At 44.0% G+C, this 19,484-nt stretch overlaps 2 protein-coding genes across 3 annotated transcripts; both read right to left on the bottom strand.

Moving 5' to 3' along the window:
• Window positions 1–963: 963 nt before the first annotated feature.
• Window positions 964–6,680, bottom strand: eed (embryonic ectoderm development). Its single transcript, XM_064309740.1, has 12 exons — window positions 6,492–6,680; window positions 4,555–4,707; window positions 4,250–4,342; window positions 4,037–4,102; window positions 3,792–3,917; window positions 3,390–3,471; window positions 3,029–3,120; window positions 2,786–2,919; window positions 2,590–2,695; window positions 2,131–2,289; window positions 1,672–1,745; window positions 964–1,273 (listed from the first exon to the last, which is right to left on the bottom strand). The coding sequence occupies exons 1-12, from the start codon at window positions 6,591–6,593 to the stop codon at window positions 1,147–1,149; spliced, it is 1,314 nt and encodes a 437-aa protein (XP_064165810.1). The 5' UTR covers window positions 6,594–6,680; the 3' UTR covers window positions 964–1,146.
• Window positions 6,681–8,053: 1,373 nt separating this feature from the next.
• nfkbiz (nuclear factor of kappa light polypeptide gene enhancer in B-cells inhibitor, zeta) lies at window positions 8,054–18,483 on the bottom strand. Of its 2 annotated transcripts, XM_064310146.1 has the most exons (10): window positions 17,704–18,483; window positions 17,104–17,231; window positions 16,163–16,560; window positions 15,629–15,734; window positions 15,294–15,440; window positions 14,580–14,643; window positions 13,643–13,812; window positions 12,817–12,927; window positions 12,309–12,476; window positions 8,054–11,830 (listed from the first exon to the last, which is right to left on the bottom strand). In XM_064310146.1, the coding sequence occupies exons 1-10, from the start codon at window positions 17,942–17,944 to the stop codon at window positions 11,777–11,779; spliced, it is 1,587 nt and encodes a 528-aa protein (XP_064166216.1). In that variant the 5' UTR covers window positions 17,945–18,483; the 3' UTR covers window positions 8,054–11,776. The 2 variants fall into 2 exon arrangements, with proteins under 2 accessions (XP_064166216.1, XP_064166215.1); XM_064310145.1 differs by lacking the exons at window positions 8,054–11,830; window positions 12,309–12,476; window positions 12,817–12,927 and having other exon boundaries at window positions 13,033–13,812.
• Window positions 18,484–19,484: the final 1,001 nt, after the last annotated feature.

The following is a 19,484-nucleotide window of genomic DNA, read 5'->3' on the forward strand; positions in this document are numbered from 1 at the left end:
CAGGCCCGGTTGTGCAAGGACCTATTCTCAGCCTGCAATATAATTACCCATTTCATATTCTGTAGTGCCAGAGCTCTCCTTCAGGCCTGCCATATAAAGATCCTGTCTCACACTGTCCTGCTATGTAATTTTCCATCGTCTTTCTCTGTCCTGCTTATATAAAGATCCTCTCGCCCACTCTTGGGCCTTAACGGCCTAGTCACATTGACTGTGACATCTTGCTGTAAAAAACAAGTAAAGCACATTTTCAGTGCAAGCAGTGCTGTCTTAACAGAAGTTTTATAAGGGAAATTGAGAACAGCACTTGTGAGAGGGACCTAGTTTTGCTGTGATGTGTATGTGACAGACCGTACATAGGAAGTATCTCAAACCCCTTGAAGGTGCCTGCTGGCTCTTCAGAAGTATTGCTTAAGTCCCAGTTATAAATCTATATATGGCGGCAGCAAACGGGCAGTTGAAGTGAAATTGTTGGAGCCATCCTCAGGGCTTCTGAAACAGTTTTCCTATTATATCAAATATGCTTTGCTTAATTATGAAGTAGACTGGAAATGTTTTATTTTTTTGGTTTTTACATCAAGTAAAGCATGTTGAGGGAAAAATAAAACCAAAAATGTTTGTAAATAACTACTCAATCTGTTGTTTTTAAAAACTTTTTAGGAATGTACATGTGGTCTTGATCCAGAAGCATATATAGTCCTATATTTACTCCTTTGGAGATAAACATGTGCCATGTAATTTTGCCTTGGAAGACAATGCAGCCACCATAGCCATCGTTAATGGAAAATATACCTTCAGTACTTTCTGAAGTTCTCTAAAACGCCAATACCAAAAAGGTTCTTGCCCTTTAGGTCCAAGTTTCCAACCACATAATGCCGATACAGAGTTAATGTAGGTTTATACCCTGTATATTTTGAAATGCGCCCCTGTAGTTATTTCTAAGGTAATGAACGGAATGCAAACCCATTAGAAAAATAAAACTTTATTACAACCCACGAGAAAGAGAGCAGTGAAAAGAACAATCCAGGAATATAAAATGCCACAGATCTCTGGTCCGAGGGCAACAGATCCCAATACAAGGGCGGCCCCTTATCATGTGACCTTGCAGCAGCCAATCAGCAGAGCTCCCCCAACTGCTTGCCGGGCCAATCAGCGGAGGCGGTCCCAGCGCCAGATGGAGGCGTCGTCGCACACGGCGATGAGAATGCTGCTGTCGCGGCTGAAGCTGGTCTGCCGGATTGCGGAGGTACACCTTGGGAGGGTCAGGGTCGTGCACCTGAGACCCCGCGACAGAAAATGGGCGGGTTAGAGGCACAACCGTGTGAAAGTCTAAATGATTAGAGCAGAGGTATTGCAACTGCCTTTGAGGACAGCTTCGTTCATCCAGAACACACACCACTGAAATACAGAACACTGCCATTCTGGCTTCTACTATGGCTGGACACATTTTATTTCCAAGAAGCGTGTGCGCTCCCAAGTTGAAAATTTAGGACCACACTAATGCACATTAATAGATTTATTTTTTTATTAGTAGATTTAAGTTCCAGAATAATTTTTCCAGTTGGCACACACAATTTTTTCAGGAGCAAATTATCCAAAAATGGGAGCACTATAGAGCCATCGGATCGATTGTTGAGTGTGTGGGTGAATGCAGTGGGCAGAAGTTAGTCTTACTTGGCTTTGTGCGGGTCCTCCACCTCCAAGTCCCAGACGTACAGCTTCCCCACCTGATTCCCCAGAGCCAGCATCTGACAAACAAGCAGACCATTACCAGCCAGCAACTGTACCTTAGCATCACAAAAGCCAAAGCAAAACTGAGCCACAGCCTGAAGGTTTTCACAAACAAAAAACCCAAAGTAAAACTGAGCAATACAATTCTATTTATTATTCTCATTCTTCAAAATAATGAAAAGGTTAAAGAATTTTATTAACAATACTAATTTTAGGCTTTTGTGAAACGCAAATGCATTTTGTCCCAAGTTCAGCATGTGAAACTCATTACAGCCCAAAAAACACAGGCTATGCCAAAACCTCCCAGCAGGACTCAAACGTCCAACAACCTCCAAGCAGCCGGCCCTGGGTGTCTGAACAGGAAATGCATCCACAAATGTCAGCATAGCGGTGAATCTGTACCTTCTGCCAGAAGTCCATGGAGAAGCGCATGTACCAGATGTCACACTGGCTGTAGTCGAAGCGACCGAGGATGGTCACGTTCGACTCGTTGGGCTTAATGCGGTCAATGTCGTCCTCCATTTTCCCCGGCTTCCAGCACACAATGGCGTTCTCGCACGACTGGCCAGAGGAAGTGACAGAGGAAGGAGGGGGGGGAAAACAGGAAACAGAAGCGAAAGAGAACCTTAGCATCCTGTAGCAAGCTGCTGGCAATAACCGAAGACCCACATGAGCAGAAGTTTTTCCCCTGTTTTTGCACTTTTCATCCACGGAAATGGATCGCAGGAAGGTCGTCTGGCGAGTGGGAATGAATATGCATGCGTGTCAGCTCAAACGCAGATGTCTGTGGTGTTCTGGATTGTTCACCAATCTGTACAATGAGAACAGGCCTTGGTGGAGTTCACAGATGAATCATCTCACCTTGGACAGGATAAGGTCCCCCAGCCAGCGAACGCAGTCCACATAGTTCCTGTGAATGTCCCGTGTGGAGAAATCTGGGAAGTGGATCTTCTGGGAGACAAACGGCCTGGAAGCAAAGAGATTCCCACATCAGACCCCAATGCTGGAGAGACGAGCTTCTCTCCATGCGTCCCTGCTGACGGGAGGGGAGGCTCACCTGTTGGTCTTGCTGGGGTTGTACTCGTAGGAGCCTCGGATGGCTCTCTGCAGCCTCTCGGAGTTGATCCTCCACAGCTTTAGGGAATGATCCATCCCACACGACATGATCTTCTCCCCGAGGAGGTCGAAGTCCTGTGAGGGAACAGGCACTGTTAAAGCCCCTAAAAACACCAGTCCATCCGAAGCAACCAACCCCGCGGTGACAACCCGCTCCCCCCCCACCCCCTCTACCCCGGCTCACCGCACTGAGAACCTCGTCCCGGTGACCCTCCACGCCCCCAAAGATGGCCACCAGGGTGTCCGTCTGGATGTTCCACAGCCTCAGGGCATGGTCTGGGGAGAAAGACGAGACGGGAGACGCTAATGTCAGTCACCTGACCCAACACAAGCTTCCACTGTGACCCTGACCGCTCACCGACACCATCTCAGATGCACACAAACTTGAATGCACACCAACCTCGTTTACTGTTCTTTGACAATAACTCACAGATCTATGCTAACCCATGACTATTCCCTGGCCAGAGCTCACAGATCCGTGCTAACCCAGGACTGTTCACAGACACAAGACCACAGATACACTAGGAACGGCTGCCGCTGGTTACCTTTGCTGACAGACAGCAGGAGGTTGGGGTCTCGAGGGTGAAACTTCAGTTCGTTGATGGCGTTTCCATGGCCCACATAGTGCTGCAATTAAAACGGGACCATGGAAGTGACAATGCTTAACAACACCGAGTAGTATTTCACCCTTTAAGATGCACAAATGTGATTAGAATGTTACATCACTGTTGGAATGTTCAGTTAAGAACAATCACTACTGGTAGCTGAAAGCAATGGAGTTCTAGAACAGTGACAAACCTACACGTTTGAGGGTTAAATGAATATTGCGGTACAGATAAGGATGGAGCACTGTGTGTGTGTGTGCGCCCACCTGTCTATATACTTTTTTTTAAACTGGTGACGTTCGGCCACAGGTGCGCTAACAGGTGAGGGCGGGGCATATCCACCTTGATACACTGCATGGTGATGTGGTTGATGATGCGGATGATGCCCCGTGACCCGGCTACAGCCAACAACGGGTGGCTGGTGCTGGTGTCAAAGGTCCAGGCGCAGGTGTAGAAATTCTCATCGGCCTGTTCGGGGCAGCGGTCAAGGGGAAACCTCGGGTTTGACTGAACATTCCTACTCTAAACATTCCTAACTCGTCGCTACCAGTCACCAAATGCACGACCGGCGAATCACGAAAGGATACATCCGCGTCCACGTAGGACTGGAGAAGCCGGATCTCTCCTTGGGAATGACATTCATACAGGGTCACCTGCAGACACGGGTGAAATTCACAAGACGTTACCTGGAGAAACGGAGTTCCAGCCCGGTCAAGGCTGAACCGAAACCTGTGCACTATGGCTCTGTACCAGGCTGGTGAGTGTGGGCGTCCATCCGTGTGCTCTCTGCCATTACTCACCCTGTTGCTCCCCACAGTAGCGAAGACCAGGGGGTCGCCTTCTTTACTGTGCCAGTTAAACTGCACTCCAAACAGGGGCTGCCCATGGTCTTCCTATTCAAGAGAAAATGGATCAGCATTTCACCTGTACAGGTACACTGGAGTCATGTCAACATTAGAACAAGAATGACAAATAACCCTCCTAATACAAGGCATTCTAATGCTGATGTAACAATCACTGCTGGTAATTGAAAGCAATTGAGTTCTAGAGCCAGTGTTACTTCCCCACCCCCTGCAGCCAGTAGCCCCACACACATAGGCCTCACCTTCAGACTGTTGACACACTTGAAGGAGTATTTGCACTTTTTGGATTTCCACTTGCCCTTTCCCCAGCTCTTTCTCCCTGGTGCATTGGGCGTGTTGGTGGGCGTGTCTGGGCGCTCCGTGTTTGTCCCACTCTCAATGCTGACCGCGTCATCCTGCGAGCGCAACAATGCCTGAATCAACCAATCACCAGGACTTGGTGCTTCCATAGTACCGTTCACACAATCAGCGCTTCCCCAGTTGATAATATTGCTTCTCTTTGTGCCCTAACAGCATCATCACTGGTTTTGAAATCTGGTTCAAACCCCAGATAGGGATGTAGCATATGTACATGTAAAAATAGGCTAGAGGAGGCAGAAACACATAACTAAATATCATATATGATATGCAGCACTTAGAATTATACAATTATAATAGGACTGTGGTGTCTGTGATTCAGTTACAGCCTTTAAACCAGACAGCATCAGGGCAGTTAAAATTCACACTTGCCGGTATTTATCAAAATCCATGTCTATGCAAACCAGCCTATGCAAAACTTTTCAGGCAAAGCAACAAAAATGTTATGTTACACCTCTGTCTCATTTCACATTTGATGTTTGTACATTCTGTTAGGTGTAGGTCTTGTTGGGTAACTTAGTGTTTCGTGTCAGGTCCCCCTTGCAAAAGAGATTTCAATCTCAATTTCCTGGTTAAATAATGATTAAATAAATTATGGAGATAAGCCCCCCTGTCAAAATAAAAAACAATTCGGACAACACGTAGCTGGCCAGGGATTTGGACAAATTACTAGAGTTTGTAGGGCTGAAAACACGTAGTACATCAATACGAAATGAGACGTGTAATGTTCAGACATCCAAGAGGTGCATCTATCTCTATGATGCACTCAGAAACCACGGCAGTTTTTGTCTCCTGGCAACGCACTAGGCAAGTATGTAAGGGAAATATGACAAAGTGAAATAAAGGATCGATTTTTTTTTATTTATTAAACACTAATGTCACCGAAAGATGCCTACAGTGTATACGCCATGCTTCACACGAATCACAAATTTCGTGGGGTCCTAAAACTCATGCTCAATTAAACCATGTTAACCAGGCCAGAGACGACCAAGGCCAGATTCACGGGTCTTGCTGCTTCGCCTGTATCAGCCCTACGCCTCTCTTGAAATGATGGGCTGGCAAAATTGCTTGGCAGGACGGAATATAGACTGTCTGTACGCTAGCTAGCTAACGGTATGAATTGTTTGAAAAGTCCTCCGGCGTGTAGAGTTCCAGAGAATAGATCAGTCCGTTTAACCAGTCTGCCAATTTGGCTACGTTAAAAACAAGGGTTTGCGCGCTGTGACCTTCCGCACATTTACGAAGCTAGCACAACTGAAACAATGCACCGAAAATCTAGCCAAGTTAGCTATCGTCGTCAGTTTTGAACATCAACGATAACCGCTAGGTAAAATATGACCACAAGGTGTGCTTCAACTATATATCGCTGTTGAGTGAAGACAACCGTAAGAACAATCAACTGCACTTTGTCATGAGATAAACCCCATTTTACCTCATCTCATTATGCGAAAATATGGCCCAGTACCGACATGCTAATACATGCCACCTAGCTAGATAATCAGCAAAACTTGACGAGGGCATTTTCTCTGCGGGGTAGGATTTCATGACAAACCGTAAGGAGATAAGATTTACAAACGTATACAACTCGGTTCGTGAGAACACTTGATTTAGCATATGAAAGAACCAAACTAGTGATCTAGCTGCCTAACTATTTAGGGCAATTGTACGGAGAGCTAGCTAACGTTACTTATGCAGCTCTCATCCAGACAAGCTACAGCCCTCTATTTCAACGGAAAATGTAAAACAAGAATTATTGTACCCCAACGTAAACACAATTCATGTCCACTGCAAATTAATTTACTTAGTCAAACTCCTTACTTACATTTTCATCACCTGAAAGATCAGGATTACTATTCTCATCGCTGCTCAATTTCTGTTTTTTCGCCGGCATCTCGTTTCCCGCCTCACCTTGGCTCTCAGACATCTTCCCCTTCGTCTTCCTCTTCCTACACTAGTGGCCACACTGCCGGAAACCGATTTGTATGATCTTCTCAATGCCACACTGCTGCAAAGTGAGCCTCATACGCACCGCTCATTGTAGGTGCATCCACGAATCCAATGTTTTTCAATTACTTTAACTGTTACCGCCTGTTGTCTCACGTGGACTTTTGTTCCTATCCTTTGTTAATATTATTAAACTATTCTTTTATCCATTGAGGAGTGTTTCTCTTGTTCCATTTGGTAGCCTACATGAAATTGTCTATCATCTGCATATAACTAGATTTTGAAAGGTTTATGAAAAGGGAAAGGGAAAATATCAATAAAAGCAGAGTGTACTTGGTCGAGTTGGGTATTAACATGTGCCGCAGTCATTAAATCTCCCGTGGCTCTTTTTCAAAAGAGTAGAGCTGTTAATCCCAGATTAATGCCTTAAATCTCATAAAACTGGCTTTTTATATATGGGCACCACCAGGTCCATGGCAACGTTTGGAACTTGGAAATCAGACATTCACTCAAAAATAATCCTGCTATACTTCTGCCTCCTCAAGAGGGCAGCAATACGTTTAAATTTCAATGTTTATATCATACAGACGCTTGTTTCCTTGTACGAAATTTCACCCTACTTATTAATTTATCAACTGCAAATGAGTCTAATGGCACTACAACTGAGACCAATACACACCAGAGAAAGCAAGCATGGGGCTTGACAATTGGAGTATTGGGATTGTCAAACTAATTCTGTGAAGGATGAAGAAATGTAATTGCATAGATGATAATTCAAGAAGATCTGTCATTTCTCATCTATGCAGCTAACTGGCCATTCCAAATTATAGTATCAGTACAGTTCTGTTGCTGATTAAAAAAAATAAAAAATACATTTAAAAAGTTTTTCCTTATAATAAGAGGGAAAGATATCTACTGATAGAAACTCTGTTTGACCGGTTGCAGGGCAACATCAGCCTTCTGCAGTATAATAAGCGACATAATTTGTGGGGAAATTGTGTATGAATTGGATTTAATTCATTTGATTGACAAATGTACGCTTATAATTGCATCTGGTCTTAACTTTGTAATGCCGTTAACCACGCCCAACTAAAAAACTTGATTGAGGTGAAGAACACGGATGTGATGTAGAGGGGTCCTATATGGCTGGATGAGATGTGGTCTCCTAGTGGCAACCGTGAGAAGCTACGGCGCAGCCTAATACTAGAAATATTAATGCCGTAAGTGCAGGCGTTTGAGGTTGAAGGTATAAAGAATTATGGACAGGACGGACAAGCCTACTAGGCGCCCAAGAAACCGGGAACAGGCAAGGAGGAGTCTGAGGAGAACTTGAGATCTGAGCACGTGTCTGGGTGAGTGACCTTAACTATTCAGACACTGCAGCCTCAATGTCAGCTAATGAACTGGCTCACATCAACACTACAGTGAAGCTACTTTACAGATGCATGTTTTTATTTCACACTGTATCTATTTGTATTCCACTGCATCTTGCGTTCACGGCTAGCTTTCCTTTTTTTGAGTTCCCCTCCGTAAGGCCTAGGTAGTAATGTTAACTGTATTCTGACCTGACTTCTTGGCTGTGTAAAGTGGGATCTTACCAACTTCTGTATCTAACCAGGCATGAACAACTGCCATTGTTAGGCTACACAGGAATAATTGTGCTGTGCGCGAGAGACTTTCCGTTATCACATTACATTACATTCAGTTCGGTAGCTGACGGTCTTTCGAATTCTGTTAACCAGCCGACGGCCTCAGTACCAATTCATTCCATGCAAGCCACACCCAGCCAGTGTATGTGCACCATAGTTTGAGCTGGCAGTTTCTTGTGTGATATGCCACTGGCCAAGTGTTAGAAAATGAATTTTGATGGTGGCGTGGCTTAAGACCTCAGTTTCTCTGCATTTCTGGCATTTCAGCCAAGAGAATATTTTTCTAGTTTTATTTTTCGATTTTTAGCTCATCCTCCATTTGCCCAGTATTGTAAATCCCTTTAAAAATCTGACTTGAAAGTTAGGTGTCAATGTAGCTTTCCGTGTAATAGTTTGGACTTAGTTTGAATAGTTTGAACATAATCTTGTAGTTTACAATTGACCAGTGATCCAGGCCGTGTCCCCACAGTGAGTGTGACCTGATGCATTTTTCCTTCTTGAGAAGGCCATAACTAAAAATGACCCAACTGCACCCCCTATAGTGAGGCTGGTAAGCACATTATGATTTCAGTTTGCTCAAATTTCCTCTTACCATCTGCGGGGCATTAAGTAAATGGCACAAAGCAACAGAAAGATGCAGAACACAAACAGCATTTGAATTCTGTGCATTAATTCAAACAAAATGGGAGCTTTTCAAATTTCCAAGTGTATGATTCTTTTAATCAAGTATAGCAGACAACAAGAGAATTGCAATATGATGTAATGGCACAATTACATTTATAATGATCTGTCCCAAAATTGCATGGACAGGGACAAAAATATATTGAACAGCAATGGATATTGCTGAACAGAGTTGGGGAAATAAAAGGGATGGCTTCATGGTCATAATTGTTTTACTATCAAGATGATTTACAAAGATAAGTAAGTGAAGACCCAGTTGCCCGTACACACCCAACACAGCAAAAACTCAAGAATGTAAATTATTTCAGTTATGTGAAATCCTATTTTCACAGTCATACAAGTTCAACAAACATCTTCAGTATATTTGAAGAAAAACAAAGGCAAATAACTTCCAGCAAAAAGGTCCAAAAGCCCAAACAAGGTTTAACTTCCAAGTTAATTATGCTTCTCTTCTTTTTCTCCTACTACTGACACTGTCCACCATTCAGTGTTACCACCTTTCATTCAGGCTCACCACCACCGGATCCTATATTTAACACTCACCTAACCTATTCGTATTTAACTGCATTTCTCTAAAATACTCAATTTACTACGCAAGCAGAATATTTCCTGATATCATTGGCAATTTATGTCCGTTCTGTAATAATATACAACTGAGCCCATTCTGTGAAAATAGTCACTGTACCCAATACATTTAATCATTTTACATTTATCAGAGAAAGTAGATAATAATGAGACCTTATACTACAGGTCGCTAGACTCATATAAAACACAGCCTTGTACAGCTTAGAAAAAATCTTCCTCTGAAATATCTTTGTCAAAGGAAAGCATTTACTTATGAAAACAAATCATACAATGGCAGCTCTCTGTGAATCCATTTTAAGCTCTTACTTAATGCAGAGATAATTATTTTTTCCAACCCCACCTTGGGCCTTAAAGGTGTAAGATTACACCTTATGGGTGTAATAGGTGATTAGAATGTAACAATCACTACTGGCAATGAAAAGGAATGGAGTTCTAAAACACTGTTGAAAAAACATTGCAAAAAAACCTGACCTGATAAGGGTTAGTTACTAGGTCAACTAAGTTTCTTCTCAAATTCCATTCTGCTGTTTACCTGCAGAAGCTGATCTGGCTTCAGAAAGGGACAAAAGGTTAAGGTTTTCAAAACAAATACGTAGTCAGTGGGAAAATGGATACCTTATCAGTGTTAATATTGGTGCATTTCTAATTCTTTGTTGTTGGCTTAAGACAACAAACCAAAAACAAGTAAATATAAAATATAAATCAGACATCTAATCCATCCAAAGCAGTGAATATACAAGAATACTGAAACTACTGTCCACATAGATTCATTGCTTTTTTAACTTCATCGTTTTTAGCACAGAGAGCCAAAATAACTCTGCCCACAGTTTTATGTGAGCAGCTACCAGAAAATGAACTGACAGTATATTCATACAGTAATATACACGTATTAAACAGACACTGGTCAGGAAGTCTCCATGTGAACATAGGCACCTATGGAACCATCAATGACTGACTGACTGCTCTAACCCAAGGGTGCACCACTCCAGTCCTGGAGGGCTGCTCTGCATGCTCGTTTTTCTTCCAACCAGTTACCCTATTTTTAATTATCTGACAGCTCTATAATCTATGCTGGTTCAATCCTGTACACGAGCACTGTAAAATCTTTAGGATACGCTTGCAGTCCTTGGCTGTAGCTGGTGCTTATACAACTGTCAATTCAAGTTATGATTGAGCTAATTAAATCACAAAGAGCAGAAGTCGGCACGAAATCCTGAAATGGATCGGCTCTTGTTGGGCACCCCTGCAGTGAAGAGTCGGATGAGTCGCCCACTGGTGGAGAGAGCACACCTGGCCTGTTGGTGCTTAAAGGTGTGTTCCTCTCCACAGTACAGGGCGGAGACCAGGAGCACACGCAGAGAGAGATTGAGAGATTAAGAGTCTGAGAGGTTGAGAGATTAGGAGTCTGAGAGTCAGAGAGTTCAAGAGGGAAATGGCAAAGTGAAACTGACCTGGCTGGACCACATGAAAAGGCGAAGCGAAGCTGTTGCAGAGTTTTTTTGTTTTGTTTGTTTTTTTTTGTTAGTTTATTTTAATTTGTTGTATTTGCCTGGAACCCATGAGGGGAAAGGGGGAAAGTTTTTAGTTTATTTGGGTTTGTATGGGTGCTCACTCTTTCCCTGTGGCAAATTATGGTGAAAACCCAGAACTGCCACACAGTCCTCCCAGGGGTGTCACATGGCATGTGGCAGTCTTAAAACGGTGAGATCAAGATGCACATCACATAATTCTAGAGTCCTGCTAATGTCACTGTGTCTGTGCATGGATCAACCCTGATTAGTGTTGAAGAAAATCACAGAATAACCATAGGGAATCTCTCACAAAATAAATCCTTTAAAATTTTTCCAGTGCCGCTCCTCTCCTCCACAACGTGATCCAGCTCGGCTGAAAATTCTACCTTTTACAGAACTACACTGTCAGAAAAAAGGGTTCCAGAAGCCTCCTCTGTGTCTCTATGTAAGAGCCTCATCTATTTTGAGGGTTCTTTGTCAGGCAAAATGGTTCAATCTGGGATCATTTATACTTTTCACACCTATCATAGATGGTTCCATGAAGAACTAAAAAAAAAAGGGCTCCCCTCCAGAGACAAGCCAAGGAACCCTTTTTTTTCTGAGAGCGTATACTACCCACTACATTGTAGTGATCAAAACGTTTTCATAGAAACAACTGTTCATCTGCTTCATGCCAGCAAATGGTTATACACAACAGACTGGACTGCCTAACTGACAGTGGTGATTGGTCCAAGGCCCTAATACCGGGGCGGCCTGGACTTCTCTTCTTTCCCCTTCAGGATACGCCACACCTGCAAAGAAGTAAATTACACTTATAAAGCGGGGTGTTTCGATCCTGAATGCTGATTGGCTGAGACCATGTTCTATAGTGATTGTAAATCCGATAGAGTAAAAATTAAACAGCCTGTTTGTAAACAGTATTACTCTGTGCAGAAACCGTTACAAATAATATTAGAATAAATATTTGTGTCATGAATTAATTGTTTCTATATGTTGTGACCATTTTAGAAAAACAATACGGCACTCGAGGCTGTGCTGTGTCATGAATGCAGGCACGGTTACATTTCTTGGTGAGGCTGTACTGCAGTGAATTTGAGCTTTGAATCTGCCAAAACTGCTGAGATAACAGACACAGGCTCACACAGACATAGTAACACAGTGGGTCCCATGCGCTAACCCATATTCTATGGTGCGTGAGGGTGATGGGCTGGGTAAGGAGAATGCTGGGATAGGCGCTGGATGTGCAGGCGCAGGTGGAACCGGACCTACCGTATCGCCCACGGGTCCCTCCGGCACTACCTGGGAAGGCTGCTCCTTCTCCAGGTTCCTGATGCTGGGGTCGGCCCCCCGCCGCATCAGCAGCTTGACCGCGTCCACCTGAGTGGCCCTGCCCGACAGCGCGCTGACCACATGGAGGGCCGTGTTCCCAGTGTAGGCCTGCGTGAGTCGTGACAGAACGAGTTCACTATCAGAGCCTGTCAACCCATTATGGTGTGAGGGATCACAAGCGTGTGTGTTTGGAATGTTCTTAGCTGAGCATTCGAATTCTGATGTAACAATCGCCATTGATAATTGAAAGCTGAGGAGTTCTAGAACATTCCAAGCATTCCAAAACAGCCTTCACTTCAAAGGGTCAAGAAGGTGGTGAAATGGCAGAGATTCTGTTGCTTTATTTGCATATTCGATAAATTGTATCTGTGTTACCATCCATGCCCCTGTGTACAGTACCGACACAGTCAATGGTATCTGTATTTATCTTTAACGATGAGTTATTTACCTGGGCGTTGATTATGGCCAGGGAGTCGGGCTGGTCCAGGAAGAGATGCAGGAGCTCGACGTTCGCTTCCTCTGCAGCCATATACAGTGAAGTGCGCCCGCTTTTGTGGTCCTGTGGGGAGAAAACAGGGTCACGTGTGGACCAGTAAGACAGAAGCACAGTAGGTCTGGAGCTCTGCGCTGTGTAGATGTGGCTCTGAATGCGGATGTGTGAATACACTATGCCAGTGGTTTCCAGTCCTGTTCCTGTAGGTTTCCATCTTGGCCCTAATTTGTCACATCTGATTCTACTGAGGAAGCTCAGGAAGATCTCTAGCTGTTGAATGAGGTGTGCTTTTTTAACGGTTGGAGTGAAAACCTACAGGATGGTAGATCTCCAGGAACAGGACTGGGAACCACTGCACAATGCAGATGTGAATGTGGATGTGGAAGCAGAGGTGAATTTGGGTGTAAATGTGAATATTGTTGTGAATGAAGAAGTGAGTGTGGATGATTGCAGCTGTGGATGTGAATGTGGATGTGAATCCATATGAGAGTGTGGATGTGAATGCAGGAGTAAATTCAGATATGAATATGAGCGGATATGGATGTGAGTGGATGTGAATGCAGATATGGATGTGAGTCGATGTGAATGCAGTTGTCGTGTGAATGTGGATGCGGATGTGGAAGTGAATGCAGATGTGGGTGTGAATGTGGATGCGGATGTGGAAGTGAATGCAGATACAGAAGTGAATGCAGTTGTGGGTGTGGGTGGATGTGAATGCAGATATGGATGTGGGTGGATGTGAATGCAGTTGTGGGTGTAAAGTGCAGGGCCACTCGTTGACCTCGGTCCTGTAAGAAGCGCCCATTTGCAGCAGGGTCCTGACGCACTCCCCCAGCTGCTTCCTCCTCTGCTGCAGGGCCTGCGTCTGCGGAGACTGCTGCGCAGCCTCCCCTTCCAGGTCCCGCAGCACTGCATTGTGGGATAGGACTGCAGTGTGCAGTGCCGTCAGTCCTGGGGAGCAGGAGGTCAGCAGTCAGTGCTCATGATCAGGGGGTGGCTGGTGACACATCCTGTCAAGGCACTGTTCCAGTGTGTGGATGGGCCCCACAGTCTGGTATCTGTCAAGGCACTGTTCCAGTGTGTGGATGGGCCCCACAGTCTGGTATCTGTCAAGGCACTGTTTCAGTGTGTGGATGGGCCCCACAGTCTGGTATCTGTCAAGGCACTGTTTCAGTGTGTGGATGGGCCCCACAGTCTGGTATCTGTCAAGGCACTGTTCCAGTGTGTGGATGGGCCCCACAGTCTGGTATCTGTTAAGGCACTGTTCCAGTGTGTGGATGGGCCCCACAGTCTGGTATCTGTCAAGGCACTGTTCCAGTTAAGAACATTTAAAATGACAAATTTGTCATCTTATAACTTCAAAGGTTAAAAAAGGATAGCCAATTCAAATGAGTGAGGGATCAGTAATAATAAGGATGATAATAATAATCCATATGCACACTGGCTTATCAACACTTAATATTACAATATAAAAATAAAAAAACATGGATATATTTCAGGTCAAAGCAAATCATGGCACTATTAATAAAAATAAACAATAAAGCAGAAAGAAAAAAGTGCATTAAAAGGAAAGAAAAAAATAGTTTATTAAATGGAAGTTTAAAAGGATGTCTTTAACAAACGTTTGAAATTGGTCATTAAGACGTGTGACTGAAGGGGGTGGAGAGTGTTATAAAGAAGGGGTGACAGCTGAAAAGCATATTAAAGGAAGTATTCACCATCGTAGTTGACTGCCTCAATGTTCACCTTCTGTCCAGTTGCCCCCAAAGCTTTGTGTATGGCCTAGAGGGACACCCAGAAAACAGCATAGCGTGAGTATAGAGAAGTGTGCTGCTATCATACCGTGTCAGTTAATAGCTGAGCGATTAGTCTTGTGTAACTCTTGAACCCAGGTGACAGCTGGCAGATCAGTGTTCAGCGAGTTCTGTGAGGTGGACTATTAATGTCATGAAAGAGGTGTTTATGCAGAAGATCCGGTCTTACAGGACACTTGCCCTCGTCAGGAGAAAGGGGATTTTTTTTTCTGTTGTGCTGTGCCGTTTGAGGAAATGAGGCAGTGTCTGAAATGAGGAAGTCATCGCAGCATGTGCAGTCCCGACACACACACACGCATACACACACAAACATGCGCGCGCAGGCACACAAACATGCATGCACGCGCACACACACACACACACACACACACAAACATGCACATGCACAAACATGCACACGCACACAAACATGCACACACATGCACAAACATGTGCACGCACACACTAACATGCGCACAAACATGCACACACACACGCAAACATGCACACGCACAAACATGCGCACAAACTTGCACATACATGCACACACACATACATGCACACAGACACAGACAGACAAACAGACACATACACACACACACACACACACACTCTAGGACTCTGTGTGACTGTGCTCACCTGCATGGTCAGGATATGGGCCTTTTCAGCACAGACGTGCAAAGGGGAGCGTCCCCAGCAGTCCACAGTATTGATCTGTGCCCCTAGAGTAATCAGGTCCTGTACAATCAAGTGCTGATTGGCTGCCACACTCACTTGAAGGGCACTCTGTGTTTGAGAACAAAAAACCACATAAGACACAAGCGTCACAATGTACACTGGATGTGCACTCCTGGGTTTGAGCTTGATTTAAAAACAAAAGCTTTGTGCTACCACTCTGGTTCTGTCACTAGGCAGCCCAGGTTGTGGAACACAGAAGGCCAGTCCCAAGGCCACAGTCAGGTCCGCACACTCACTTGGCCATTGTGGTCCTTCACATCCAACATGTAGAGACGGGCCATGTTCCTGGCAAGCACATAGGATAGAGCCCTTCTTCCTTGAGCTACGGCGATGTGCAAAAACCTGGGAACACAAAGTCAAAGGAGGTGTCACAAAGAGAATCACAAGTGATAACGATCCACTCATAGCAGGTCTGTCTTGCTGTGTGGGCACATTTCTGGACATCTAACCGCTAGTTTCTACAGTCATATCTGTGTGGTGTCTCTCACTCCCTCAGGCCACTAGGGACCAACGGACACTGCACCTGATCGGCACAACATTCCACAAAGGCTGCTTTCACATAACCGGTTTCTCAGGGAGGTAATTTCTGAAGAACTGAAACAATATAAGTAGTAACATGTCTAATGTTCTCACACCTTTTTTTGTAGGAAACAGTCTTGAGAGCATTTTTGCATTGTCAGAATTAGTCAAGAATTAATCCTGTGTAATCCTAAATTGGGGTGGGGTTCCCAACTGGAGCAAGTAGCCCTATTATGAGATTTCAAACTCACGTGTCTCCATCGCTGTCTTGGGCCACAAGCTGCTCTAGTGCAAGCCTGGCCACTTTCTCCTCCTCCTGCTTGATTTGCCACTGGAAGAAGGAGGTTCCACTGTGAGCATCGCAGGAGGGGGACTGGGAGGGAGGTGGGGGGTCTGGCTGGGGGATGAAGGGCGGAATTTGGAAGCCGTTTCCCATTGCTACAGGCAGGCTCCCAGGACAGGTGCTGGGGTACATGGCATGCACGATGGTCTCAGTGGAGGTGTCTGCATGGGGGCGCACAGTGTTGCAGTGGGGCACAGCAAGGGGAGACATCTGTGCAGTCGTTATGGAAACGGGGCCAGACTCTGGTGTCTGCAGCATCATGTCGGTGATGTCAGTGAAGAACAGTTCAGGGCAGGTTGCGTTGTCCTTCAACATGCCAAAAGAACATCACAGAATTAGAAAAAGAGTCACAAGACTAGTAAAGCCAGAAAGGGAAACTCAGAGTTGGGTGAATGTCTGACAGCTACAGCACTGTTACTAGAAGTACTAGTGGAGGTATTTATTTTATTACGTAGTTGTCATAAATGTCATACAAAGCTTAAAATTCCATATGCATGCTGGATACTGTCAAAAGCACATGTGTGAAGCAGCAATAATAACATGTAAAAATGTGTAATCTTATGGTTGTGATTTTTGGAAAACAGCATTTGATTTTGTCCAATAACCAGACAAACAACTGTGCAGGCTTTAGAAATATGCATCATTGGCATGAATTAGCTTGCCCATACTAGAAGGTAGAATTTGGGGGGAAAAAACAAAACAACAAAACAGGAAAATTACATTGCTGCATCACTGCCCATCAGTGACTCGTTAGTTTAAACTTTGTAAGAAAATACCACAAAAAATTTAAATCAAATAAAAAAATTTAAATAAATAATAAATATGTAATCCAAAAAGAGAGCTCTTCACCTGGATCTGATTGTTTGAGCTCCAGGACCTTTGGTTGCGGTACTTCTGCATAATCAGCTCCTTTACCGGGTTTTTCACGCGCACTCCCATGTAAGATTGCGGTTTCATGGTTTCCTTAGCGGTCCCATCTGTAACAAACCCCGGTGGTATAGTGTAGTGCAGTAGCTAGTAAAAACGCCTGAAAATGATTCTATACTATTTTTCTCTCGCTGTCAGTTCAACCCATGTAAATGTAGCATACTTGAGGCTATGCTTTGTTGCGCAAAATGTAACAACATTTAAGCATAATATAAGTTTATGCAACATAAAACAAATACAGCAACATTTCCACATTTATGACAATTATTAAAAGCTTATACAAAGCTTTGATTAAATATAAAAATATATAAATTAAATATATCACCTCGAAGTAATAGGCTATATTTTAAACAAAATTAATATCTACGCCACATTAATTTCTTTTTAATGCACATACGCGAGGAGATAATTGCCGGAGTCTATTTCTAATAAGGACGGACAGGCTCTTGTTTAGGTTATACAGTCCTCAAGGTAATCGGAAACAATGTAGCCTTTGGCATGTAAACTCATCAAAACATTTACCGTTCACAACGCTGAAATGGTTTTTGGTTTGCTTCGAGCAAGATGCACTGCCCCAGACGGCACCTGGCTGTGAATATGAATCCGGCGAGCTGGAAAGAGGGTGCCCAGTAAAGTGTATGGACTGGTACGGTGGTGGGGAGTTGTCGTAGAAAGAAGACAAATTTATCGGGCTTGTCATCACTCCAGATCCCCGATCCTCAGCGCACACGAAGTATTCAGAATCGATTCTTTCGATGAACATATTTGCTTTATTTGCTGTCTTCCTCCGTAATCCAGTTGTTTTTTTTACCTGGTGTGGATGTTCAGCTACTTTTATACTGTGTACTGGTATATCAACTCCTATATTGTATGTTCATTTCGTAAGAAGACAGTTTGCGATGGCAAAATGGGATGCAGTTGTTACTCCAAAATTCCGATTCTAACCTACTGGATATACCTGCTGTGTATTTACTTTTAAAACACCTCCCTTTCCAATGTTAGGGCGTGGTTTGATTTCCGCTAGTTACTTCCAGCGAAAATAAGCGCTCTAGCCCAGGGGCTCTGACTTAACGCAATGTAGTATGGGCTCTTTGCCAAATGGAAATAAACTGCAGTTGCATTGCAATCCTGCCCAAAGCCAATCAGAGTTGCGGACTTGCCACACCATATGACCTGTTCGAGAGAACAGGAGCCGCCTGATCGCACAGGTATCTACCTTGAGCTGCACTTTTTATGCCTCCGCCACGCTACAGCCGTGGCCGGAGGCATTATGCTTTCGGGTTGTCCGTGCTTTCGGGTTGTCCGTCCTTCCGTCCGTCCGTCCCGATTCTTGTGAATGCGATATCTCAGGAACGCCTTGAGGGAATTTCTTTGGTGGTCAAAGGTCAAGGTCACTGTGACTGCATAAAACACGTGTTTGCCTTCAGGGAATACAAAACACGTTTTTGCCTTGAGGGAATTTCTTCACATTTGGCACACATGTCTACTTGGATGAACTGATTAGATATTGGTGCTCAAAGGTCAAGGTCACTGTGACCTCATGTCCGTCCCATTCTCTCGTGAATGCGATATCTCAGGAACGCCTTGAGGGAATTTCTTCATATTTGGCACAAATGTCCACTTGGACTCAAGGATGAACTGGTTAGATTTTGGTGACCAAAGGTCAAGGTCACTGTGACCTCACAAAACGTTTTTGGCCATAACTCAAGAATTCATACGCTAATTATGACAAAGCTTCACATAAATGTCTAATAGGATAAAATGATGAAGTGATGATATTGTATATCCAAACTGGCTACTGGTTGGCGGAGGCATACAACCGCGAGGCGGTATTTCTAGTTATAATTGAATTAGCCTAATCAATTTATCACTGTTCATATTATAGCGTACTTATTATTCATAATATTTATAATTCACTTTGTTTAATAATCTGTGTTTTCGTAAAGGCTGAATTCGGTACAGGAAATCAACTGTAGCCTATTCTGTCAGAAAGTGTCCTGTTATCTCGCTTTTGAACGGCTTAGTCTTAAATCATTCAAAGAAATAAATAAATAAATCTAGGTTAAATCGGTTTTATGTGACCAGGGCGGACCAACAGTGACTGACCTCTGATCTTTTGTTATTTCCTTGTTTTTTTTTAAAAAAAGACATAGTATGCGAGATGAAATAATACATCATGTACATACACACCTCCCATTTTGTAGAGACTGGGCCTCTCAACACAGTCCAATCAGGGCGCTGGGCAATAACCAGGCCAGCAGTATAAAAGTAGGCTACTTTTCCACCGATGCCTGCTTAATGCA

The sequence above is a fragment of the Anguilla rostrata genome, chromosome 15, assembly GCF_018555375.3.
Source record: "Anguilla rostrata isolate EN2019 chromosome 15, ASM1855537v3, whole genome shotgun sequence".
Lineage (NCBI taxonomy): Eukaryota > Metazoa > Chordata > Actinopteri > Anguilliformes > Anguillidae > Anguilla > Anguilla rostrata.